The 27,736-nt window shown below is 42.1% G+C and overlaps 1 protein-coding gene across 7 annotated transcripts in view; it reads left to right on the top strand.

Moving 5' to 3' along the window:
- The window catches only part of wars2 (tryptophanyl tRNA synthetase 2, mitochondrial), a 90,332-nt gene extending 74,389 nt beyond the window's left edge, over positions 1–15,943 (top strand). For all 7 annotated transcript variants that reach the window (XM_078559614.1, XM_078559616.1, XM_078559615.1 and 4 more), the window contains 4 exons: positions 8,382–8,462; positions 9,611–9,696; positions 11,249–11,367; positions 14,329–15,943. In XM_078559614.1, coding sequence (XP_078415740.1) covers positions 8,382–8,462; positions 9,611–9,696; positions 11,249–11,367; positions 14,329–14,777 — 735 coding nt within the window. In that variant the 3' untranslated portion in view covers positions 14,778–15,943. The remainder of the gene's footprint in view (positions 1–8,381; positions 8,463–9,610; positions 9,697–11,248; positions 11,368–14,328) is intronic.
- Positions 15,944–27,736: the final 11,793 nt, after the last annotated feature.

Raw genomic sequence — 27,736 nt, 5'->3', positions numbered from 1 at the left:
GTTGCAGCGCGTGATGCAGATGGCACATGTTTTGCCACAGTGCACTTGTGGTGGAGGGAGTGAATGTTTAAAGTGTTGGATGGGTTGCTAATCAAGCAGGTTGCTTTGCCATGGATGGTACTGGGGCTGCACTCAGCCAGTCGAATGGAGAGTATTCTATCACACTCCTGACTTGTGCCTTGTAGATGGTGAACAGGTTTTGGGGAGTCAGGAGGTGAGTCACTGGCCACAGAATACCCAGCTTATGACCTGTTCTTGTAACCACAATTTTTATATGACTGGTCCAGTTAAATTTCTGGTCAGTGGTGACCCCCCAGGATATTTATAGTAGGAGATACAGTGATGGTAATGTGATTGAATGTCAGGGGAAGGTGGTTAGACTCTCCCTTTTTGGAGATAGTCATTACCTAGCAATTGTATAGCATGAATATTACTTGCCACTTATCAGCCCAAAAGTAAACAGTGTCCTGGTCTCAAACTGTTTGATTGTCAAGGTTTCCACTCTTTTGTTCACGTTTGATTTAAGGCTGTATTGAGGTTAGGAGTAGAATGGCTCTGGTGGACTCCAAACTGTGCATCAATGATCGGGTTATTGGTGAGTAAGTACCACTTGATAGCACTGATATGAGTTCTTCCATCACTTTGCCAATAATTGAGGGTAGAATGATGGGGTGGTAATTGGCTGGATTGGATTTGTCCTGTTTTTTGTGGACAGAACATACTGAACAATTTCCCACTTTGTTCAGTAGATTCACTCTATGAATAAATCTATTCCAAGTAAAGACTGGCTCTAGTTTCTTCTTTTACCAACTGGCTATCCAGAGTGTAACAACCTTTGCTGTAACCAGTGCACTCAGTCGTCTCAATATAATGTTGAAGTGAACCAAATTGGTTGAAGACTGCCATCTGTGACTGTGGGGCTCAGCAGAAGGCCAATATGGATTATTCATCTGGCTGAAGATAGTTGTAAAGTTTTAGCATTGTCATTTGCACTTAAGTGTTAGACTTGGGTGCCATGGAGTTTCCCATCAATTGTTTAATTGTCCACCACCATTCACGACTGGACTTGGCAGGACTGATGAGCTTTGATCTGGTCCATTGGTTGTGAGATTGCTTAGCTTTGTCTATAGCCTGTTTCTTCTGCTGTTTAGCATGCATGTATTCCTATGTGGTAGCTTCGTCAAGTTGGCATCTCATTTTCAGATGTGCCTGGTACCACTGCTGGTATGTTCTTCTACGCTCCCAATTGAATCAGGGTTGATCCCCAAGCTCCATGATGATGGTAGAGTGAGGGGATCTGCCTGGCCATGAGGTTAAGGAGTGTGGTGTCATACTGTTTCTGCTGCCCAGTTTTGAGCTGCCAGATCCATTCTGAATTTATCCCATTTAGCATGGTGGTAGTGTGCACAAAATGATGGAGGGCTGCACTCAGCATCAAGATGGAACTTTGTCTCCACAATGTTGTGCAGTTGTCACTCCTACCAATGCTGTTATGGACAAATGAATCTGCAAAAGATAGACTGTGATGACGAGCTTGGTCCTCACAAGCCAGTGTGACAGATATGTTCTAAAGGGCTCGTTTATCCAGTAGTGATGCTGCTACTGGATGCCTTGGTGATAGGCATTGAAGTTCCCCAACCAGAATACATTCTACCTGAAAAGCCCTACCTACGTGTCTCCTACTCATGACATGCTTGCTTAGAATGAGGGCTTGACTCACTAATTGTTACCAAGCTTAGTTAGTGTCATTAGCAGGAGAGAGCAGGATCCAGGGGTTTCATTGAGATTTGGTGGTGAGAACCTGGAAGATAGATGAGTAGAAAATTTCCAGGTAGATTTTGAGGGGAGAATGTGTACAGAGGAACAATTGTACAATTTTTGGTGCTTTATTCATGTTGGAACAGTTAGACAACTGTATGAAAGCTATATGAGCCAGGAGCCTGGTGTTGTTTGTTGACTAAATCTAAGATTAGCAACTATTCAGAATAACTAGAAGAAATGCTGGTTTTAACCTGTTAGACCTCAGGTTACAAAGTCAACCAGTTGATTTGTATGTTATATGAAATACACAGAAAGTGGGTCAGGTTAATCATTCTTTACAAAAATATAGCCTCTTCCCCCAAAGTAACATGGATACTGCATGAAAGATCTGTGAAATCAAGGTTGTAATACCAAGCCATCGCTTTGTATTAAAAATACAAGATCTTCTTTCTAATTTGTTAGTATTTTGTTTCATAAAATTAGCTCTCCTCTCAGTCTTCTAGATATAAAGGCCAACATTCCATTAACCTTTTTGATTATTTTCTGCACCTGTCCATGATGTTTTGATGATCTATGTACCTGGACCCCCAAATCTCTTTTGACCTCCACTGTTTTTAGCGTTTCATAATTTGGAAAGTACCCTGTTCTATCCTTTTTAGATCCAAAGTGGATGACCTCACGTTTGCCAACATTGAAATCTATTTGCCACAGTTTTGCTCATTCACTTAATCTATCAATATCTCTTTGGAAGCATCAAACTACATCTACTCTGCTTACAATGCAACCCATCAGCAAATTTGGATATGTGACTTTCTATTCCATCATCTAAACTGTTAATAAATATGGGGAATAGTTAAGGCCCCAACACAGATCCTTGTGGAAACCACTGGCATCCTGCCAATTGGATCCTCTGTGCATTATCTCTACTCCCTGTCTTATGCAGCTCAACCAATTTCCTAACTAGGTGGATAACTTGCCTTCAATTCCATAGACTCTGACTTTGGCTAACAGTTTCTTGTGAGGGACTTTATTACATGCATGATCAAAACAAATTTAGGATCATCTCATTTTGTTCCATGAAACCCTTGAGGACTAAAAGATCTGATGGATGGAAAACTATGTTTTGGTGGTATCTCTGGGTCGAGAATATGAAAGTAAACTATCAGGAGACTTAAAAACAATTGTTAACATTTCTATAGATATGTAAATAGGAAGCGATTAGTGACAGTAAACCTGGGCCCATTAAAGGCAGAGACAGGTGAAATTATAATGAGGAATAAAGAAATGGCAGAAACATTAACCAGATTCTTTTGTCTTCACAGTAGAAGTCGCCAAAAAACATTCTGAACATAAAGGGAAACCCAAGCGTCTAGCGAGAACGAGGAACTTAAAAAAGCAGTAGAATAAAGAAATAGTACTCCAGAAATTAATGGTATTCAGTGGGGACAAATTTCCTGGCCCTGATGACCTGCATCCTCGGAGTTTAAAAGAGGTAGCTACAGAAGTAGTGGTTGCATTGATTTGATCTTCCAGAATTCCTTTGATTCTGGAAGGGTTCTCAAGATTTGGAAGGTAGCAAGCATAACCCCGCTATTTAAGAAAGAAGGGAAACAAAAATGGGCTTCCCAAGCCAATTAGCCGAATATCAGTAGTAGGCAAAATGCCAGAATATATTATTAAGGACGTGATTAGGGCACTTTGCTTAATCATGTTATGATTTTCTAAGTCAGCACAACACAAATTTAAGAGAAGGAAATCATGTTTGACAAATCTGTTAGAGGTGTTTGAGAATTTTTTTAAGCTAGTAAGTTGGATAAGGGGGCACCAGTGAATGTAGTTTCAGATTTTCAAAAAGCATTTGATAAGGCACTTACGCAAGAGATTATTATACAAAAGTTAGGAATCATAGGATAAAAGCAAAAAACTGTGGATGCTGGAAATCCAAAACAAAAACAAAAATACCTGGAAAAACTCAGCAGGTCTGGCAGCATCTGTGGAGAGGAACACAGTTAACGTTTCGAGTCCAAATGACCCTTCAACAGAACTAAGTAAAAATAGAAAAGAGGTGAAATATAAGTTGGTTTAAGGGGGGGGGGTGGGTGGGACAAGAAGAGCTGGATAGAGAGCCAGTGATAGGTGGAGATAACCAAAAGATGTCACAGACAAAAGGACAAAGAGGTGTTGAAGGTGGTGATATTATCTAAAGGAATGTGCTAATTAAGGGTAGAAAGCAGGACGAGCAAGGTACAGATAGCCATAGTGGGGGTGGGGTGGGGGGAAGGGATCAAAATAGGCTAAAAGGTAGAGATAGAACAATGGATGGAAATACATTTAAAAATAATGAAAGTAGGTGGGAAAAGAAAAATCTATATAAATTATTGGAAAAAACAAAAAGGAGGGGGAAAATCGGAAAGTGGGTGGGGATGGAGGAGAGAGTTCATGATCTAAAATTGTTGAAATCATAGGATTGGGAATAATCCATTAGCAAGGACTGAGGATTGGTTAATGGACAGAAATCAGAAGGTAAGGATAAATGGGACATTTTTGGGTTGCAAGCTGTAATGAGCAGCCAACCACAAGGATCTGTACATGATCCACATGCAGCAAGACTTGGACAACATTCAGGCTTGAGCTGATAAACGGCACGTAACATACATGCCACACAAGTGCCAGGCAATGACCACCTCCAAAAAGAGAGAATCTAACAATCTCCCCTTGACGTTCAATGGCATTACCATTGCTGAATCCCCTACCATCATAATCCTGGGGTTACTATTGACCAGGAGGTTAACTGGACCAGCCATATAAATACTGTGGCTACAAGAGCAGGTCAGAATTTGGGATATCTGTGGGGATTAACTTGCCCCTTAACTCTCCAAAGCCTGTCCACCGTTTACAATTTGCAAGTCAAGAATGTGATGAAATACTCTTCATTTACCTGGATGAGTGCAGCTCCAAAAATACTCAAGAAGCACGACACCATCCAGGACAAAGCAACCCTCTTTTTTGGCACTCCTTCCACCACCTTAAACATTCATTCCCTCCACCACCAGCTGACAGTAGCAGCAGTATGTACCATATACAAGGTGCAATGCAGCAAATTACCAAGGCTCCTTTGACAGCACCTTCTGAATCCACAACCACTGCCACCTAGAAAAAGGACAAGGGCAGCAGATGCATGGGAACACCATCACCTGCAAGTTCCCCTCCAAGTCAAACACCATCCTGACTTGGAACTATATTGTCATTCCTTCACTGTTTTTGGGTCAAAAACCTCAACGCCCTAGCAGCACCATGAGCATAGCTTTACTGCAACAGTTCATCAATGTTCAGCATGAAATAATTCAAAGGAGAACTTGGGCCTCAGCTACTTACAATCTATATTAATGACAGGACTGAGTGTAGCGTATCCAAGTTTGCTACAAGGTTAGATGGGGAGGCAGTGACTAGTATTCCAGAGACCCAGGGTAATGCTCTGGGGAGCCGGGTTCTAATCCCACCACGGGAGATGGTGAAATTTGAATTCAATAAAAATCTGGAATTGAAAGTCTGCTGATGACCATAGAACCATTTTCTCCTGCCATCATTGAATTGTTGTAAAAACCCATGTGGTTCACTAATGTCCTGGTCTGGCCTACATGTGACTCAAGACCCACAGCTATGCAGTTGACTCCTAAATGCCATCTGATCAAGGGCAATTAGGCCTAGATAGCGAGTCCCACATTCCATGAACAAATAAAACTTTTAAAATAAGCAAAGCGAAGAATCAGGATGTGGGCGTTGATGGCCAGGCCAGCATTTAATTCCCATCCCTAACTGCCCTTGAGAAGATGGTGGTGAGCCAACTACTTGAACTGCTGCATGCCATGTGCTGTACATACACCCACAGTGCTTTTAGGAAGGGAGTTTCTTGATATCACATGGAGTGAATCGAATGGGCTGAAGACTGGCATCTGTGATGCTGGGGACCTCAGGAGAAGGCCAGAATGGATCATCCACTTGGTACTTCTGGCTGAAGATAGTTGAAAATGCTTCAGCCTTGTCTTTTGTGCTCGTGTTCTGGGCTCCCCCATCATTGAAGATGGGGACATTTGTGGAACCTCCTCCTATGGTTAGTTGTTTAATTGTCCATCACCATTAGCAACTGGATGTGGCACGACTGCAGAGCTTTGATCTGATCCATTGGTTATGGGATCGCTTAGTTCTGCCTATTGTGTGCTGCTTCCAGTGTTTGTCATGCAAGTAGTACTGTGTTGTAGATTCACCAGGCTGACACCTCATTTTTAGGTATGCCTGGTGCTGCTCCTGGCATGCCCTCCTGCACTCTTCATTGAACCAGGGTTGATCCCCTGGCTTGGTGGTAATGCTAGAGTAGGGGATGTACCAGGTCACGAGGTTACAGATTGTAATTGAGTATAATTCTGCTGCTGCTGCCGTTGGCCCACAGTGCCTCATGGATGTCCAGTCTTGAGTTGCTAGATATGTTTGAAATCTATCCCATTTAGCAGTGGTAGTGTCACACATCACAATGGAGGATACCCTCAATGTGAAGACAGAACTTTGTCTCCACAAGGACTGTGCAGTGTTCATTGCTACTAATACTGTCCTGGACAGATGCATCTACAACAGGTAGATTTGTGAGGACAAGGTCAGGTAGTTATTTCCCTTGTGTTGGTTTCCTCACCACCTTTCGCAGACCCAGTCTAATAACTATGTTCTTCAGGATTTAGCCAGCTCGGTCAATAGTCGTGCCAGCGAGCCATTCTTGGTGATAGACATTGAAGTCCCCACCCAGAGCACATTCTGTGTCCTTGTACGTGAATCACAGAAAGTTAGTATGCAGGTACAGCAAGTAATTAGGGAGACAAATAGCTAGCTGTTAGAAAGGGATTGGAGTGTAAGAGTAAATAAGATTTACTCCAATTTTACAGGGTATTGGTGAGGCCACACCTGGAGTACAATGTGCTCTTTTGACCTTGTTATGTAAGCAAAGGCATACTTGCTTTAGAGAGAGTCCAATGAAAGTTCACTGGACTCATCCTGGGATGAGGGGGCTCTCCTATGAGGAGAGGTTGCGTAACATAGCCTATATTCTTTGGAGTTTAGAAGAATGAGAGGTGATCTAATTGAAATATATAAAATCCTTAAAGAGGTGATGCTGACAAAATGTTTACCCTGACTGGGTGATCGAGAACACAGGGTCACAGTCTCAGAATAAGGGGTCAGCCATTTAGGACTGAGATGGGGAGAAATTTCTTCACTCAAAGGGTTGTGAATCTTTGGAATTTTCTCCCACCATCGTTGAACATTAACGGAAGTCAATAGATTTTTGAGTACAAGAGGAATTGAGGATTATGAGGATAGCTCAGGAAGGAGTTGAGGAAGAAGATCAGCCATGGTCTTCAATGCTCCAGCAGACTTGAAGGGTCAAATGGCCTACTCCTGCTATTCCTTTATGTTCTTATTTGTCACTGTAAACATGAATTGTAAGTGAAGTGCCATCAGTCAGACTTCACTGTCCCAGTAACCACTGTGTAGTAAGAATGTCTACTTAAATGCTCTGATGCAGCAGTCGGCAACCTTTCAGAAGTGGAGTGCTAAGTCTTTTTTTATTACTCTAATTTAAGGTTTTACATGCCAGTAATGCATTTTAATGTTTATAAGGTCTCTATATATAATTAAACTATTCTTGTATGTGAAGTAAACAAGGTTTTTAAAATGCTTAATTTAAAATTAAATTAAAATGCAGATTGTACCAGTTTAGCATGATCCTTGCCCTTGCTTTTCCTTGCTGAGATTTCCAATGTATTTGGATACTTTAAGCTGCACACAGGCTTCTGAGTGATCAGGTGTTAACAGGTAGCGTGTAACAGGTAGGGATAGAGGAACTGAGTTCTTGTGTGAAAATACCCATTCACACAGGTATGTGGATCCAAATGCTGAAAGCATTGCAAACGCAATTTTCTTCAAGCAGTTAAATTTCACTGGCAGGGACATCCAGCAGGTCAGAATGGAGGCCCCATGATCTCTCTCAGTAGCTTCAATTGCACTCCGCAGATCTCTAAACTTTGATGCCCAGAATTCACTTCATCAAGAAAGATTTTCTCATGCTTCATTTCAAAATATCATTGAACACTTGGTGAGCGACAAGCAATATTTTCACAACAGAAAGCATAGACAGCACAGTTCTTCTTTTGAATGAATCCAAATTTGTCTGTCCAAGAAGTCAGAAATGAATGGACATCTAACTTTGCTTTCTTAGGAGCTGACATTTGTCAAATGTATCCCTTAATTTACAGTGCGCTGTTCCGCATTACATGATACTGATGTAATCGGGACTTAAAAATATCCCAATAATGAAAAAAACACAGGTATTTACTGTTTAAATTTGATATATCTTTTATCAATGTAACTAACATACCTTCTCGGGATAATTAAATTACAAAATATTAGATTTAAAACTTATGGTATTGTTAATTGGACTAGCAGTGCGAGTGCCACTCAAAGTCATATCGCACGTGTGCCGTAGATTGCCAACCCCTGCTCTAATCTCTGGGACCTTGCCAAACTCATTATGCATTTCCTAATCCACCAACTTGTTCACATGTATTATCTTGCAGGTCTCCGAACATACAGAATTAGCTTGGATCCTGTGTTGTCTGACGAGTATGCCACGATTACGTCATTTACCTCAGTGGAAGGTACTCTCTTTCTTGTTGAACCATTGATAGTGAAGCCTGTGGGAACTCATTACTTCAAACAGCTGCTGTTTTTCTCTGGTGACATAGGTAGTGATATTGGAAAATGTCAAGGGCAGTTAGGGATGGGCAACACCAGCGACGCCAACATCCTGTGAAAGGAGAAGAAAGTGCGATTGCAGTTGTACACATCTCGCCTCCATACATTAAATTTAAACTTTTTTTTCAAATATGTTAAATATTAGTATTTCAGACTTAGTCAATGGCAACCAAGAGCCTAACGAACATAAATTGTTTAGCAAGGGAGATTAATAATGTAATTAATCAATGGAACAAATAGCATTTATTTTATTGTTTCAAGAACCCATTGACCATGTTTCAAGTTTATTTTCTTGCTGTAGTACAAGAAGAATATTACACAACTGGTGCAACTCATTTCATACTCTCCCTTTCAAAGATTACATGCAAGACTCTACCAAGTGTGGCAGTGTAAAGTGTGCATTAACTCTTAATGTGTCAGCTTGGCTACGAGTCAAAGCCATGAGTTTAAGCCCTACTCTAAGACTTGAGCATCAAATTTGACACTTCAGTGTAGTACTGAGAGTGCCATGTTGCTGAGGATGCATTTCTTCAGATAGAATATTAAACTGATGTCCTGTTTGCCTATTCAGGTGGATGTAAAAGACCCCATAGCACTAATTGGAGAAAAGCAATGGAATTCGCCTCATGTCCTGCCCAATACATTCCCTCAACCAAAACTAGCAGAAGCAGATTTTGTTGCTGTTTGTGGGATCTTGCTATGTAAAACTTAGCTGCTGTGTTTCCCTAGACAAGAATAATTACTCTTCAAAAGTAAATCATTGGCTGTAAAGCATTTTAGGATATCCTGAGGATGTGAAGGGTGTTTTCTAAAATGTGTTCTTTCTTTCATCTTACCCATTGATTCGATAGTTATAAGCATTTTGTTTTTGTTGGGAGGAAAGCAATGGGCAGCTTCAAAACATCCTTGTATTCAAGACTCTAGTTTTCTGAACAAAGTCTGCATTAGGAGTCCAGCTGTAGTAAAACAACTGATAGTAACAAACTGCTTTGACTTAAAAACAAATTGCTGAATCCTTGTAATGATTATTATTTTTACTATCTTTTTGCAGATGAAAAGCTCTGGTCAGAAGGACGAAGGAAGTTTGGGACTGTTCACTTACCCAGTCCTGCAGTCCGCAGATATTCTGTTATACAAGTAAGAGATGTTAATCAGCATACCAGTAGTTCTAATTAGATTTGTGAATTTGCTCATCAATCTCTTGGTAAATACCTAATTTACACTGCTGAGATGGAACTCCAATTATCCTGCACAGGAGAGACCTCTGCACACCTGCATACTGAGAGGTTCACCTTCAATGATAGATAATTGAATGTTTAGGGAGTTCAGGCAGCAGTGTCTGCACACTGTCAATATTAAGTTAACAGAAGATAGGTTTCAACATAGTCCAGAAGGCCCAGGGGATCACATAGGCACTTTGTAAGTCACGTTTTCCCCCACACTGGAATTGCAAATCATTTGCTGTCAAATTGAACTGGTGAGAGACTACTCATTCTAGGCAATATTACACCACTATCCACCCGAGATTCAGGGCAGACTCATAATCTGAATATAGTCTGCAACTTTAACCTACTGCTTTGCAGCCTCAAAACATTTTGCACCACTGTGGCATGAGTAATCATTCAGGGCTCTTCATAAGAGCAATTTTAGACTTCTACCGGGAGAACACCTGCACTACCGGCCTAAAGTTACCATTAAGAGGTTCAAAACATTTTGGGGTTTGGGCCTCATTTCAGTGCTCCGGGCACAAAGTGACCGTGTCCCTGAAGTTTGCCATTTGTTGGAGGGCAGGAATTCTGGAGGATCCTGATTTGCGTGTTAAACAGCCTCCCCAAGGAGGTCCTGAGCTTCAGGCAGGCATTTTTTTATTCATTCACGGGATGTGGGCTGCTCTGGCTGGGCCAGCATTTATTGCTCATCCCTAGTTGCCCCTGAGAAGGTGGTGATGAGCTGTAGGTACACCCACAGTGCTGTTAGGAAGGGGGTTCCAGGATTTTGACCCAGTGACAGTGAAGGAATGGCGATATATTTCCAAGTCAGGATGGTGAGTGACTTGCAGGGGAACTTCTAGGTGGTGGTGTTCCCATCTATCTGCTGCCCTTTTCCTTCTAGATGGTAGTGGTCATGGGTTTGGAAGGTGCTGTCAAAGGAGCCTTGGTGAATTCCTGCAGTGCATCTAGTAGATGGTATACACTGCTCCACTGTGCGTTGGGTGTTGGAGGGAGTGAATGTTTGTGGAAGGGGTGCCAATCAAGGAGACTGCTTTGTCCTGGATGGTGTCAAGCTTCTTGAGTGTTGTGGGAGCTGCACTCATCCAGGCAAGTGAAGAATACTCCATCAAATTCCTGACTTGTGCCTTGTAGATGGTGGACAGGCTTTGGGGAGTCAGGAGGTGAGTTACTCACCGCAGGATTCCTAGCCTCTGATCTGCTCTTGTAGCCACAGTATTTATGTGACTGGTCCAGTTCAGTTTCTGGTCAATGGTAGCTCCCAGGATATTGTTAGTGTGGGATTCAGTGATGATAATGCCATTGAACATCAAGGGACGATGGTTGGATTTTCTCTTGTTGGAGGATTTGTGGATTATGGGATAGTAAAGTGCTTGTTATTAACCCTTTCTTTGAACTGTTAGCTATTTAATTCTTTTGGAAGGATCTCATTGTAATTGATTTTTCTTGTGTCCTATGAGGTCAACCCATGTACCTGTTGGAGAGGATCAAATACAACACCTGGAGTTGGCGCAGGATATAGCTCGAATCTTCAACAACCAATATGGCTATTTTTTTCCTATACCAAAAGCTATTCTAAGTGAGTACTATACTAATATATATATGGTGCCTTTCATGTAACACATGGCCAAATTGTTTCACAGGACATTGGAATAAACCAAGTAGGAAGTGGAGAAAGCAGCCACAGGAGAATTTTTTAAAAAATTTATTCATTCATGGGATATCCGCATCGCTGGCTAGGCCAGCATTTATTGCCCATCCCTAATTGCTCTTGAGAATTTGATGATGAGCTGCCTTCTTGAACCGTTGCAGTTCATGTGGTGTACACCCATAGTGCTGTTAGACAGGGAGTTGCGACACTGAAGGAATGGCGATATATTTCCTAGTTAGGATGGTCACACACTTGGAGGGGAACTTGCAGATGGTGGTGTTCCCAAGCATCTGCTGTCCTGCCTTTCTAGGTAGTTGATGCCATGGGTTTGGAAGGTATCAAAGGAGCCTTGGTGAGTTGCTGCAGTATATCTTGTAGATGGTACACACTGCTGCCACTGTGCACTTGTGGTGGAGGGAGTGAGTGAATATTTAAGGTGGTGGATGGGGCCAATCAAGCGGCTGCTTCGTCCTGGATGGTGTCAAGCTTCTTGAGTGTTGTTGGAGCTGCACTAATCCAGGCAAATAGAGAGCATTCCATCACACTCCTGACTTGTGCCTTTTAGATGGTGGACAGGCTTTGGGGCATCAGGAAGTGAGTTACTTGTGGTCGAATTCCCAGCCACTGACCTGCTCTTGTAGTCAGAGTATTTATATGACTGGTCCAGTTTAGTTTCTGGTCAATGGTAACTTCCAGGATGTTGATAGTGTGGAATTCAGTGATGGTAATGCCATTGAACATCAAGGGGCGATGGTTGGATTCTCTCTTGTGTTATGAATACATATCTCCAAGAACTGTATGTTTTTTTAAAAATTAGAAGGACATTGAATTATTTAGACACTTTCTTGGAACTGACCTGGATTTCTTTTTTAAAGGGCTATAAGTTCACTTTGGACTGTGAGCAAACTGCCTTTTCTAAGAAGTCACATAACCCCGGCTAAATTACCAGCAAGGCACCTGAGGAGATAGGAACTATTTGTTTCTGTGAACTTTAATTGCCAGAGAAGAAAACACTGTTTTCAGAGGCTGTGAGGACCTGGTGATTTTCTGGAAACCACCTAACTGAGATGAATTTCTCTTTTGAAGTTGTCTTTTGGACTCAGTTTAGGAATAAACCAAAAGGGAAAAGGTTGCCCAACTTGTTTTCTCCCTAACTTGTCATAAATTCAGGGTAGTTATCAGTATCTAGCTAGAAATCCTCATCTCAGTATAACTCATCTGTATTTGGAAACTTGAGAAGCTGAGACAAGAGAGAGATCCCAAGGACATTGATTCTGCTCTGTTCTCCTCCACACCGAAGCTCCTTTGGAAAGAACTTACAGAAAACTACTGTGACCAGCGATCAGCCTTCACACGCAGGAGCATCAGATTGACAGTGTAAAAACTCTTCAAACGTTATCCTTTTTCATAAAGTTCCCATTGACCCAAAGGTATTTTTTTAAACACCAACCTCTGCAGAGACCCTATTTGCTTTGTCCTTTGTGTGTATGTGTATGGATTTAAAGGGGTATTTAGTTACACTTCTGGATTTCAAACTGTAAGTTAACCAGTTTTTGCAACTTTTTAAAATAAATTTTGTTTCATAATAAATCAATTATTCTGAGCTTATTGAAAGAAGCCTGTCTCTTTTTTATTCTGGGTCTAACAGTAGCTAAAGTAAACAATTGGCCATTTTGGTGAGAGAATAAAGCACTTACACTTATGGTGTGACCTGTTGAGTAGTGGGGGTAGAGAAACTGCGCACTCCTCCCATCCTGGTCGTAACACTTGTTAGAGATGGTCATTGCCTGGCACTTGTGTGGTGCGAATATTACTTGCCACTTTTCAGTCCAAACCTAAATGTTGTCCAGGTCTTGCTACATATGGACATGGTCTGTTTCAATATCTAAGGAGTCACAAATGGTACTGAACATTGTTCCACCATCAGCAAACATCCCTACTTCTGATCTTATGATGGATGGAAGGTCATTGATGAAACAGCTGAAGATGGTTGTGCCTAGGGCACTACCCTGAGGAACTCCTGCATCGATGTCCTGGGATTTAGATGATTGACCTCCAACAACCGCAACCATCTTCCTTTGTGCTAGATATGACTCCCACCGGTGGAGAGTTTTCCCCTTGATTCCCGTTGACTCCGGTTTTGCTAGGGCTCTTTGATGCCACATGTGCTCAAATGCTGCCCTGATGTAAAGGACAGTCACTCTCACCTCACCTCAGGAGATGATCAGAGGCAAATTTTGAGAACGCATTAGAAGGTGAGGTGAAGATAGCAAGGCAGAAAGGTTCAGGTGGAGAGTTTGAGAGCAGGTCTGTAACAGTTGGTGACTCTGGCAATGACTGTAGAATAGAGGGAGAAACACGGAAAATGAGAACAAAAGCTGGAAGATGGGAAGCCATTGGAGGTGAGCAAGAATGAAGTTGCTGGACTTAGTGTAGTATAAGATAAGGTTACAAAAGAGACTAATGGAGAAAGCAAACTCTTAAGGTGGTGAAACAATGAATGAAGGTTTCAGGAGCAACGGAATTGAAGTGGAGGTGTAAGCAAGGCAGCATTAAGCCAGGTAAAGGAGGCCGTCTTGATGACAGGCCAGATGTGAAGTTTGTAGTTTGGTTCAGAGTGGCACAGAGCACTGAGATTTCGCACTTTAATTCAGTCCAAGAAAGCAATCAGAAAAAGGGATGGAATCGAAGCCTGGGGCATGAAGCTACTGATGGGAAGTGAATAGAATTAATTTTATCTGGCCTGTGTTGAAGCGGAGCAAGTTCAGATCCAGCGACTGTTAGACTGAATTTGCACAAAAGAAAGATTGCAATATTGAATATTAACATAATGTTTGACTATTACTTTGCTAATAAGCATTTTTCCATTATTCCCTCCTCTCATTGCAGGTGAAACTAAAAAAATTAAATCATTGAGGAACCCTGTTGCAAAGATGTCAAAGTCTGACCCTCAAAAGTTGGCGACTGTAAATATCACTGATTCACCCGAGGAGATATTATTGAAGTTTCGCAAAGCAGTAACAGACTTCACCTCTGAAGTAACGTATGACCCAGAGACACGTCCAGGGGTATCAAACCTAGTAGCAGTGCACACAGCAGTGACTGGAATGACCGTTGGGGAGATTTTGCATCTAAGCAAAGGGCTGGACACTGCACGCTACAAGTATGTGGTGGCTGAGGCAGTCATTGAGAAATTTGCACCAATAAAGAATGAAATTGAAAGACTAAGAGTTGAGGAAGGCTTCCTGGAGCAAGTCTTAAACCATGGAGCTGAAAAAGCAAAAGAATTGGCGGGCCCCGTATACCATGATATCCGAAAGCTGGTTGGCTTTAGCTAACCATCTATCAATTATGAAATCTAGCTACTGGGTTATGTAGCATGATGGCAAAATGTGTTTGAAGCAATAACCTTGTGGATGAGTTAATCATGGTGTACTTAAAATGTGGTCAGTGATTACTTAAGATATATACATATTTAGGATCTGCACTGGTTATCATTCACTGAGTATAGAGTTTGTTGATCATAATTGGTATAATTCTGAGATCTTAAATGATATGTACCATTTTTAAAAGAATGAATCTAGTTGGTTGGCTGGGAAATGTGGTATGCCCAAAATCACATGACTTAGGAGTGAAAATAAGATTTTTAACATGCCTGTCAAAGCCAAACTGGATTCAATCTAATTTCCAGTGAAGGTGAAATGTATGCAATCGCACTGCATTATAAGAAATTGGAGCAGGAGTTTTGGCACCAACTGCTCTCCCCTGCACACCCCTTTCCCCCCAAATTCTCATTTCTCTTGATTCCCTTCATATCCAAAAATCTATTAATCATGGTCTTAATTATATTTAAGAACCGAGCATCCACACCCCTATGGGGTAGAGAATTCCATAGATTCACAATTCTCTGAGTGAAGAAATTTCTTATCTCAGTCTTAAATGGCCTTATTCTGAGATGATGACCCCAAGTCCTAGACTCTACAGCCTCTCAGCATCAACCCCGTCAAACCCTCTAAGAATGTTGTATGTTTCAATTAGATCAACTCTCATTCTTCTGAACTCCAGAGAATATAGGCCCATTCCATTCTGTCTCTCCTCTTAAGACAGCCCTCTCATGTCAGGAATCAACTTAGTGAACCATTTTTATACCCACTCCAAGGCTAGGAGACCAAACAGTACACAGTACATCAGGTATGATCTCTCCAAAGCTTTATATGATAGCAGCAAGACTTCCCTACTCTTATACTGCAACCCCCTTGTAATAGAAATATGAGTTACCTCCTAATTGTTACATGTTAGCTTTCTGTGATTTGTGTACAAGGACCCCAGCCAAAACCCTCTGAATACCAGTATTTACTATTTTTTAAAAAATGCTCTGCTTCTCCATTCTTCCTATCAAAGTGGATAGTTTTACACATGCCCACACTGTAATCCACACTGTAAAGTGTTCCTCTCTGAATTGGATTAGCATGAATGTTCTAATGAAAACTATGATGGTCCAAAATACTGTACCTCCTATTTTCTGTGTCAGAGATGATGAGCTTTTTATCTAGGTTGGGTTTGATCTTACATTCCAAGAGAGAGAGGTTTTTTCTGGTAGTTTCTTACGTAAGATGTCCAGAGACATTACTTAAGTGTATGCAACCTACCACAGTTAACCACTAACTTTCCTCTTCCTTCCTGGTTTTACTGTGACATTGGGAGGTGATGTAGAATGGAGCCTTGGTGCAGAGGAAAGGATGTTTTGAGACATCTACCCTGGATTACTCTTCTACACTTCCTGCTTGCCAACTGAAAACCAACAGGGGTCTAGGAATAAATTGCCCGCCCTCGGTTGGAAAGGGAGATGAACCTAAAATAAACTGAAAATAATCATGGGGCCAGCACTTCCAAGGAATGGCAATCACACTCGGATTGCCACTCTGCTTGTTTGAATTTACCCCGGTCAGGAGCTGCACATTTCTCATCCACTCTTCGACCAGGGACTGGTGAGAAATGTGCAGCATACCTGGTTCCCGAGGCCTTCCAGTACAGGGCAGCAGTGTCAGGGGAAGTGAAGCCACATCCTCTTTTTACAGCACTAACTGCCATAATCCAGGTAAGTTTAAGGTCCCTGTGTTTAAATGCACTTTGAGAAGCCAGGGAGAAGATAAGTGTATAAGGTAAGTGGGTAGGGTGGGTCAGGGGTAGGGGGACCTAGGGGAGGGGAACGATGGATTGGGGGGCAGTAGGATGAGTCAAGGAAGGATGGATGGGGGGCTAGAATAGGTCAGGAGGGATTGGGCGTTCATTTCGAGGGTGGGGATAGCCGGGGGGTGGTGGGTATTCGGGGGTTTGGGGAGTAGTCAGGGTGGTTGGGAGGGAAGTCAGCGGATGGGGGTAGTCGAGGGGTCAGGGTTTATTCAGGTGATCTGAGGTAGGGGGGCCTTTGGATAGTGGGGGGTTGTCAAGTGGACAGGGGGTGTGGGAGTGGTAGTTGGGGCATTGCATACTGGCATACCCTGCAACAAAAGAATGCAAAGGTGAAGCATTCTCAGGCCATAACGACAAAAACAATATTTATCTCATTTTGACAATCTAAACAAATTAACATCACCTTCTCTAGTCTTCATTCCCAGACTAGTAAACAGAAACAAAACATTCCACAACAGAAGATCACGTGATCAGTCCCTCTTATGCTTATGGTGCCTTAAACTTAAGTTTGCGAGCGCTATATATTGGTGCCCCCCCTTACCCCTCCGCACACCTCACTGGCAGCGGCATTGGAGACAGCTGCTGATTCTGCTGTCTTGTTGGTTTTGATGATCTTGGTGGTCGTCCTCTGGCTAGTAGAGCCTGTACTGGCCCCACCTAGGAGGGAGCTGCCAGTGCCACGGCTGCCATCTCCCCAGTCATCGCAGCCTCATCAGATGCCACAGTCACTGGCAGAGGGGCAGAGGAGCTGCAGCCATCATCCAGAGTGCCCTGAGAAGAGCCTGCAGTGATGACAAGCAGCTCATCGTTCCCTGCTCGCAATTGATGGTCAGGCATCTTCTGCAATACTGGGTGTCTCATCCATCTCCCACACTGGCACTGACCACCTGAGGTCAGTGCTTGTGTGAGGGCTTGCAGGTCCGAGTGCAACCCCAGGAACCCCTGATTCTGTCCCTGGAGCTGCCTCTCAATGGAGCAGGCAGTGCACTCGGCCATGAGGTTCTACACAGTGCTTATGTTCCGCATTGACTCCTCCACAACAGAGATGCATTTCCTCATGGATCTCTGCCAGATCCTTCCGCACATCCCTCTGGAAATCCAGCATCTGCTGCTACGGCTCCAGAGGTTCATCATCTGCCTTCAATTCAGCATCGTCCTAGTCTCCAGCAGTCCTCCGACTATCGGCATCCTGGGCACACTGTCTCTGCCTGCTCCTCAAGCAAGTGTGAAGCACTCTCACCTCACCACTGTGCTCTGACATTCTAGCGAAACAGCTAACACCCACCGAGGTGCTGGTATCTGCGCTGGTGCCTGGTTCAGAGAGCGGGTGTGACGCAGGTGCATGTGAAGCCCGGCAGTACTCTAGCGTCAGGGGTGGCTCTTCAGGGTCCTGCGATTGAGTGCCTGCTGGCGAATCTAAGGGAGAACAACAACATGTCATTAGTTACAGTTATCACCCTGTCACTGTGCATGCCAGGCACCCTGGTGAGACAATGGAGATCTGCATCATGGTACCATCGTCTTTCAATGATCAATGGGGAATGCAGTTTTGAGGCTCCCATCAAAGATGACACTACACAGGAATGTTTGCACCATCCGAAACTCTCACATCTGCACTGCACTCTTACCTTCATCTTACACCCCAGCATCTCCGCAGCCAGTTGACCAAGATGTGTGGCGCCTCTCCAGCTCCAAGGTGTCCTTCTCAAAACTGGTTAGGATTAGGGGGATTGGGGGACCTCCGCCTGTCCACGACCTTTCAATGTTATGGGTCATTTTCTCCTGAAAGGACAGAGGAGCATGGATTAGTCCACTCTCTACCTTACATTGCAGCCTGGCCAACCCCACCTGAGGAACACCTTGCAGGGCACATCCAAGTCGTGGCACTCAAGCCACAAGCAGCCAGGGCTCACCCCCTTGGTCAGCTATGGCGTCATTGACAGTTATAGCACTCAGACTTTAACATCCCTGAGCTCCATGGGGGGGACGGCCAGACCTTAACCCTTCAACACACTGAACCATGCCAACATGGTACTCACCCTTCCCACACGTAGCAGGTCATTAAACTTTTTGCATCACTGTACCTATGTGCGCCACACATCGTGACTGCTGACCTGCGCTGCCATCTCCTCCCAAGCCCTTTTTGTCAGGTGCTGTGGCCACCTCCTTCCATCTCTGAGGACCAGGGTATCCCTCCTGGCAGCCACTTCCTCCAGGAGGGCTGCGAGGAACTCGTCCGAAAACCGGAGGGCCGAGTACCCACCTGACCTGCCCTCCGGCCTGGCATTTCCAGCCGCACTTAAGGCCATAACATCAGTGTTCACAATGCAGAAGATACGTTCTTCCCTGGCAGCCCTCAAGTAGCTGCCTGTGCTGTTTTTAAACTGCCCGCCGGAAGCCATTGGACCCAGTGCCCAACAGGCCCCGGCCCCTGCTTGGCCCTTCCCGAACATTGGGAAGACCTGTTTCACGCTGGCCGGGCCTTAATTGGCCAGCCAGTGTGAAATCGTGATCGGAGACTGATGGCCCGTTTCCCAACCGGTCGCGGGCCTGCCGATTGAGCACGCCCACCAAGGGTAAAATTCAGGCCTAGGTAAACCTAACTGATTATTTCCCTCCAACTCCCTTCTCCCTGCGTCCGCTCCCCCCCTCCCCCCACCATTTCCTTCTCATGGTTATTGGGTGTTGAAGTCAACTGTACCATCCTTACAGCTTTGAAGAGCACAGACCAAGGGTTAGAGCTGTGATTTTCCTGTTCTCTAATATTACATCTCTGCTACACAGTGCATTTAATTTCTGAAGTATTGAATTTGATTGATTTTTTTGGCAATAAATGAAACACTCAATGGCACATAAAATAGTAAAATTATTATAGGGACTTTGGACCTGTGTATCATTAGTGGATAAATTTCAATGAGAAGTTTTATTAGCATCTGGAGCTTTGGATATATGTATATTAATGGGAACATTTATATAATGTTTGTTTGGGTGTACTCCATGATGAAGTTTCCCACATTACTTTTGAAATGTAGTCATTGTTGTAATTAATTGTGAGCTTTGGGATGTCCTGAGGTTGTGAAAGATGTTATATAAATGCAAGTCTTTCTTTCTTTTTAATATGTTCTGAAGCCAAAAGACTTTGACACCCTGAATCTGACAAATACTGAGAATAACTGCTGCAGTTCTGCTGGAGAATAGTCAATGTTAGATTTTCCTGTGTATTAAATATCTATTCCTTCCAGTCACTTACTTTACAGCTTTTAAAGTGAATGAAAACTTACTACCTATCCAAGGGATGTGAGCTTTGTTTGGAATATCATAACACCAAATGGTTCTTCGTGTTTGTATCTTATTGATCTAGTCTGTCGCATTTTGGAGCAGCTCCTGACTTTGTCTATTTCTGCAGAATTCTTTACATCTAATATTTTCTGTGACTATTTATCCAAGTTGGCTAGTGAATCCCAGTTAAGAAAGTCAACAGGAGACAGATGATTAATTTTGGACTTTAGCTTCTCAACATTAGCCAAGTTGGCTTCACAATACAAGAAGATCTGTGGTGTAGTAAATACAGTAACTTATTTTATATTTGCGCCATATGCCCAGCTCACAAAATAAACAACTTTTTCTACTATAAATTAATAAAATGAAACTATGGAAAAACTGCACATGAACTGCCGCCAAAGTCATTATAATGTCATGTCATTAAGTTCCAACTTTAATATGTTCCAACAAGACTACAGATCAGCAAAATGCCACTACAAAATGTTGAGAAGGAGGATAGCCTACAGTAAGTCTTTGGGACACATTGCATGTAGAATTAATAAAATATGGTGATTTCTCAAAGCAAATCAGCACAGTTACATGAGCATCCAGGTAACCCACACTGTCCAGTAAAATGTGTGTTATTTATTATCAGAAATCACTCATAGTCCTTTCTCTGACTTGTTCCATTGCTTTATAAGGCTCCAGAGGAAAAAGTACTAAAATTATATATAATTATCACTTCATGTGATCCAAGTTAAACTGTCGTGATTGAAATCACATCCGATTTAAAAGTAAGTGCAAGTGTAACCACTGATCCAGAAACCACATGTGTGGACACATATGGGTGGCTTGTGATATGTGAAATCTTTTCCATGAATCATCTCTTCCCTCATGTGGAGGTCGAACCCATGTGTGAAAAAGCACTTCTACCGCAGGCATCCAGTGGTCTGCAGTCTTTATATGACTGCTTTCATTTTATGTGTGCCATTTTAAAACAATTCACTTTTGATAGGAATTCCAATGTTTGGTTATTTAATGGATCATGGAGTGTTTCAATCATTGTCTTGTGCCATCACTAAGTTTAATTGCTATTGCTTTATAGACCTCACAGAGTGCAATAAAAGCACAATATCCTACCTTGGAGAAATCTAACCACAACTTTTATTGCACATTAGATGTGTGACTTCTCAGGCTGATTCAATTTTCAGTTGTATAATGGCTGCCATTATCTTATGTACAAAAATGACTAGGGGCTTTGAGAGGAGGCCAAGTGCGATCGGCCACTGGATCCTTATGGCTGTGGATAATTGCAAACATGTCAGCCTTGCCCCCTTTTCACTCACATGTTGGCTTTACCATGGTAGAGGGTGGTGTTTCTTTCTATTAATTGTGTATGGTGACTGGAAGTTTCGTATAGCCACTAAGATGTTCACTTCTAAAAACAAAGCTCCTTTGAGAATAGTTTTTTCTGCAAGCTCAACAATTCATCTGACCTTTGTTTACTTCAGTCTGCATTTACATTGCCTGAAGCACTGAGGTAACCTTCGGCCATACAGCAATCAACACATTCACGGAGAATCACACAATTGTTACAACACAAAAGGAGGCCATTCAGCCTGTTGTGCCTGTGCTGTTAGAGCAGAACTCTTTAGACTTACCACATCTTAATTGAGTGGTGGTGAATAACCAAGAAACTAACAGGGGCTAGAGAGGAACTTGCAGTGGGAGGGGGAGGATCCAGTGGTAATGGTCCATGTAGGTACCAATGACATAGGCAGGATGAAGAAGGAGGCACTGCATAGTCAGTATGTTGAGCTAGACACCAAATTAAGAAGCTGAAGCTCAAAAGGTAATAATTTCTGGATTATTACCTGAGCCACATGCAAATTGGCATAGGACAAATAGGATTAGAGAAATGAATGCGTGGCTCAAAGACTGATGTGGGAGAAGTGGGTTCTGGTTTGTGGGGCACTGGCACCAGCATTGGGGAAAGTGGGACCTGTACTGTTGGGATGGTCTACACCTAAACCATGCTGGGGCTGGTGCCCTCATGAGCTGCCTAACTAGGGAAGTAGAGAAGGGTTTAAACTGAATAGTGTGGGCAAGAGATCAAATTTGGGAAGATGTGGTAAACCAAAGAGTAGAGACAAGGCAAGAGTGACAAATATTAATATGGGAAATGATAAACAGACTGTGACAGGAAGGAACAGAGAGTACAATTTTAATAGTAAGTCAACAGATAAGGCTAGATGGTACAAAAATAATAAAAGGACAAAACTAAAGGCTCTGTATCTAAACGCACATAGCATTCGAAACAAAACATGAACTGATAGCGCAAATAGAAATAAATAAGTACGATCTGATAGCCATTACAGAGACATGGCTACAGGATGACATAGATTGGGACCTGAATATTGAAGGGTACGTAACTTTTAGGAAGGACACAAAGTTTGGAAAAGGTGGAGGGGTGGCTCTGTTAATTGATGATGATATTAGCACATTAGCGAGGGATGACCTAAGTTCAGGAAAGTAGGATGTAGAAGCTGTTTGTGTTGAGATGAGGAATGATAAAGGCAAGAAGTCACTTGTGGGAGTGGTGTACAGGCCTCTTAATTGTAACTGCACAGAAGGACAGAGTATAAAAGAAGATATAATGGGAGCTTGCCAGAAAGATACAGCAATATCATGGAGGATCCTAATCTACTTATAGACTGGAAAAATCAGATCAGCAAATGTAACATAGATGAGGAGTTCATAGAATGTTTTTGGGCTAGTTTCTTTGAACAGCACGTTCTGGAGCCAACTAGAGAGCAGGCTATACTAAGATAAAAGCAAAATACTGCGGATGTTGGAAATCTGAAATAAAAACAGAAAATGCTGGAAAAACTCAGCAGGTCTAACAGCATCTGTGGATAGAAAGACAGAGTTAATGTTTCGAGTCCGTATGACTCCTCAGAACTAAAGAGAAGTAAAAATGTGATGAAATTTATACTGTTTAAGGGGGGTGGAGCAGGATAGAAGGCCAGCAATAGGTGGAGGCAAAGGAGAGATGTCATGAACAAAAGAACAACATGAACAAGTGACAGATGGCCCTAGTGGGGGTGGGGTGGGTTTGGGGGAGGGGATGGTGTTAGGAAAAAAGATCAAAAGTAAGATCTTTCCAGCGTGCTTATCCTTGTCCGGCTATTATCACATTTTGCTTTCTATTCTTAATGCCACCGTTAGCACATCCTTTAGCCAGTACCACTACCATTAACACCCCTTTATCTATTTGTTCATGAACACTCTCCTTTGCCTCCACCTTCTATCCTTCTATCCAGCTTCACCTGCTCCACCCACCTTTAAACAGTATAAATTTCATCACATTTTTACTTCTCTTTAGCTCTGAAGAAGAGTCATACATACTCGAAATGTTAATTCTGTCTTCCTCTCCACAGATGCTATTAGACCTACTGAGTTTTTCCAGAATTTTCTGTTTTTGTAGCAGGCTATACTTGACCTGGTATTGAGCAACGAGATAGGATTAATTGACAACGTCCTAGTGAAGGCACCCCTAGGTAGCAGCGATCATAATATGATTGAATTTTACATTCATTTTGAGGGAAAAACCCAAGTGTGTCCAAGACCAGTATTTTAAACTTAAATAAGGGCAATTATGAAAACAGAACTAGATAAAATGAACTAATAAATGAGGTTCAGGGGTATGTCAATAGAGGTTCAGTGGCAGACAGTTAAAGGAATATTTCAGAATACACAATATATACATTCCAATGAGAAAGAAAAATTCCAAAGGGAGGGCCCACCATCCGTGGTTAACTAAAAAAGTTAAAAACATTTTCAAACTTAAAGAAAAAGCATATAATTACATGAAGACAGGTGGCAGGTCATAAGATTGGAAAGAATATAAAGAACAGCAAAGAATGACAAAAATATTAATGAGGAGGGAAAAATTAGAGTACAAGAGAAAGCTAGCTAGTAGTATGAAGACAGGCAGTAAGGGTTTCTATATATATTTAGATAATAAAAGAATTAACAAAGTGAACATTGGTCCTATGGAGTGTGCGCCTGGAGAATTGATAGTGGAAAGTAGGGAGATGGTGGATGAATTAACAGTTATTTTGCTTTGGTCTGCACTGTAGGGGACACAAGTAACATCCCAGAAATAGCTGAAAATCAGGAAATGGAAGGGAGGAAGGAACTTGGGAAAATTACAATCATCGGGGAAGTGGTATTGAGCAAATTGTTGGAGCTGTGGGCTGACAAATCCCTAGGTCTGGATGGATTTCACCCTAAGGTCTTAAAAGAAGTGACTATTGAGATAGTTGATCCTGGTTTTAATTTTCCAAAATCCCCTAGATTCGGGGAAAGTTCCATTGGATTGAAAAATAGCAGATGTAACTCCTTTATTCAAAAAGGGAGGGAGACAGAAGGCAGGAAACTATAGGCCAGTTAGCCTAATGTCTGTCATTGGGAAAATGTTAGAAGCTATTATTAAAGATGTTATAGCAGGACACTTAGAAAAATTCAAGGCAATCAGGCAGAGTCAACATGGTTTTGTAAAAGGGAAATCATGTTTAACCAATTTATTGGAGTTCTTTGAAAGAGTCATATGTGCTGTGGATAAAGGGGAACCAGTGATTTCCAGAAGGCATTTGGTTAAGTGCCACTTTTATTTATTCATAGGATGCAGGCATTGCTGGCTGGGCCTGCATTTATTGCCCATTCCTAATTGCCCTTGAGAACTGAACGGCTTGCTAGGCCATTTCAGAGTCTGGAGTCGCATGTTGGCAGATTTCCTTCCCTAAAGGACATTAGTGAACCAGATGGGTTTTTACAACAATCGTCATCATTAGACTTTTAGACCTTTTATTGAATTCAAATTCACCTGTGGTGGGATTTAAATCCGGGTCCCCGGGGTATTACCCTAGGTATCTGGAGTACTAGTCTGGGGACAGTATCACTATGCCACCACCTCCTCTCAGTGGTTATTGCAGAAAATTAAAGCTCATGGTATAGAGGGTAACATTTTTTTTATTAATTTGTGGGATGTGGGTGTCGCTGGCTAGGCCTTCCATTCCCACAGGGGAATGGAATGTGCCACAGGGATCAGTGTTGGGGCCCCAACTTATTACAATTTATATAAATGACTTAGATGAAGGATCCAAAGGTGTCTAACTTTGCTGATGACGCAAAGATAGGTAGGGAAGTAAATTCTGAAGAGGATGGAAGGAGGCTACAAAGTGACATAGGTTAAGTGAGTGGGCAAAGATCTGGCAAATGGAGTAAAATGTGGGCAAATGTGAAATTGTTCATTTTGGCAAGAAGAATAAAAAAGAAGCTTATCATCTAAATGGTGAGAGATTGCAGAACTCAGAGATTGAGGGATCTGGGTGTCCTAGTGCATGAATCACAAAAGGTTAGTATGCAATTTCAGCAGGAACTTGGGAAAGCTAATAGAATGTTATCATTTATTGTGAGGGGAATTGATTACAAAAGTAGGGAGGTTATACTTCAGTTGTACAGGGCATTGGTGAAACCACATCTGGAGTATTGTGTACAGTAGTGATCTCCTTATTTAAAGAGAGATGTAAATGCATTAGAAGCAGTTCAGAGAAGGTTTACTAGACTAATACCAGGAATGGGCGGGTTGTCTTATGGGGAAAGGCTGGATAGGTTGGGCTTGTATCCACTGGAACTTAGAAGAGTAAGAGGTGACTTAACTGAAACCTTTAAGACCCTGAGGAGTCTTGACAGGTTGGATGTGGAGAGGATGTTTCCCCTTGTGGGATAATCTAGAACTAGGGGTCACTGTTTAAAAATATTTAAGACAGAGATGAGGAGAAATTTTTTCTCTCAGAGGCCTGTGAGTCTTTGGAACTCTCTTCCTCAAAAGGCAGTGGAAGCAGAGTCTTTGAATATTTTTAAGACATAGCTAGATAGATTCTTGATTAACAAGGGTGTGAAAGGTAATCGGGGATAAGCAGGAATGTGGGGTTGAGGTTGCATTCAGATCAGCCATGATCTTATTGAATGGCAGAGCAGGCTCGAGGGGCAGAGTGGCCACCTGCTCCAAATTCGTATGTTCATATGTAAATTCCATGAACATTCCCATCAGCTAACATAATAGCATTAACAACATGCTAAAATTTCAGCCTTTCACGAGTACATTTAGCCTAAAGGCCAAGTGGAAGATACCATTTGTACTATTTGGTCTCCAAGGTCCCTACCTTCATAGATGCCAATGTAAGCCAAAATTGCCCATTCCATAAGTAAGTGCATGAGACCCACCAAAGACTTTTGGCCCTGACAACATCTTGCTATGGTGCTAAACACCTGTGCAGCAGAGTTAATCACTCCCCCAGCCTTGCTAGTCCAGTGATAATGGCATCTACCTGACAATGTTGAAAGTGTTTCTGCAATTTTTCTAGGAGTTTCTTCAATTTTCCACTTAATTTGTGATGGGGGAATCAGGAGAATTCTGTTGAAATTCCAGATGTGCAACTGTAAGTCAAATTAAGCAGCCATAGAAAACTTTTAAATACACACAATGTCCCCATCCAGGAAATTTCAAGCTAACTGTTTCAAGCAGCCACCAGTTGTTTCGGAGATCGAGGGGCAACTTGATAGAAGTTTACAAAATTATGAGTGGCATGGACAGAGTAGATAGTCAGAAGCTTTTTCCCAGGGTGGAACAGTCAATTACTAGGGGACATAGATTTAAGGTGAGAGGAGAAAACTATAAAGGTGATGTGTGGGGCAAGTTTTTTATGCAGAGGGTAGTGAGTGTCTGGAATTTGCTGCCAGAGGAGGTGGTGGAAGCAGGTACAATAGTGGTGTTTAAGAGGCAGCTTGACAAATACATGACTAGGATGGGAATAGAGGGATACGGACCCTGTAAGTGCAAAATGTTTTAGTTGACGGGCAATATGATCGTCGTAGGCTTGGAGGGCTGAAGGGCCTGTTCCTGTGCTGTACTTTTCTTTGTTCTTTCTTTGTTCTTTCTTGTTTCTTTGAGGTTTTAAAGAACTGTCTTTCTCATTGGAATTTTGCAAATGCACATAATTGATCTGATTTTTTAATACCCTAGAAGAGTTAATTGGATTTAATGAGCCTCATTTTCAGTTGGGCACAAATGGAAATGCAGTGGTTGAAAATCAGCCCTATATATCCTGCATGTATTTCCTTTCTGTTAAACTCAGCTTGAGCCCAAAGTAAAAATTCCTCACAATGGATTTTATACTAGTCATTAAAATTCAAATACATTTTGTAAGTGAGGTGCAACCTGTCCCAATCTATATGTATTTGAAAACTGGGTCTTGGACTTCCTCGCAACCTTGTTACTGGAGAAAGCAAAACAATCTTTTCAACATTATTTCAGGCCAGCCCAATTTTTGACTTTGGTTTTAGCTGGTTGTTAAATTCTATCTGCACATTGACTTGAGTTTAAAGCGGTAGCACCAACTCAAATGTTATACTGAAATACATGAATTCTGTCACAGTAATATTCCAATAAGTATGGTACTATTACTGTTCTTGAGCAATGTAAAATACTCTCATATTGCAGAAAGTATAGCACAGCAGGGGGTTATTCGGCCCATTGTGCATAGGTTGATCCAAGCTATGCATCTGGAGCTGTCTAATCCAATTTCCTTCCCATTTCGCTATCCTTTAATATTCTTCCTTTTCAAGTATTTATCCAATTTCCTTTTAAATGATATAGTTTCTGCCTCAAGGGCTACTTGCCATATAAAGCATTCCATATTCTAACAATCCTCTGTAGAAAAAACATTCTTCTAACTTCCACTTTTGTTCTTCTAGTAATTGTCTCAAACTGAGATTC

Source organism: Cetorhinus maximus, chromosome 16, assembly GCF_964194155.1.
Source record: "Cetorhinus maximus chromosome 16, sCetMax3.hap1.1, whole genome shotgun sequence".
Lineage (NCBI taxonomy): Eukaryota > Metazoa > Chordata > Chondrichthyes > Lamniformes > Cetorhinidae > Cetorhinus > Cetorhinus maximus.
This window is presented reverse-complemented; position numbering and strand designations above follow the sequence as displayed.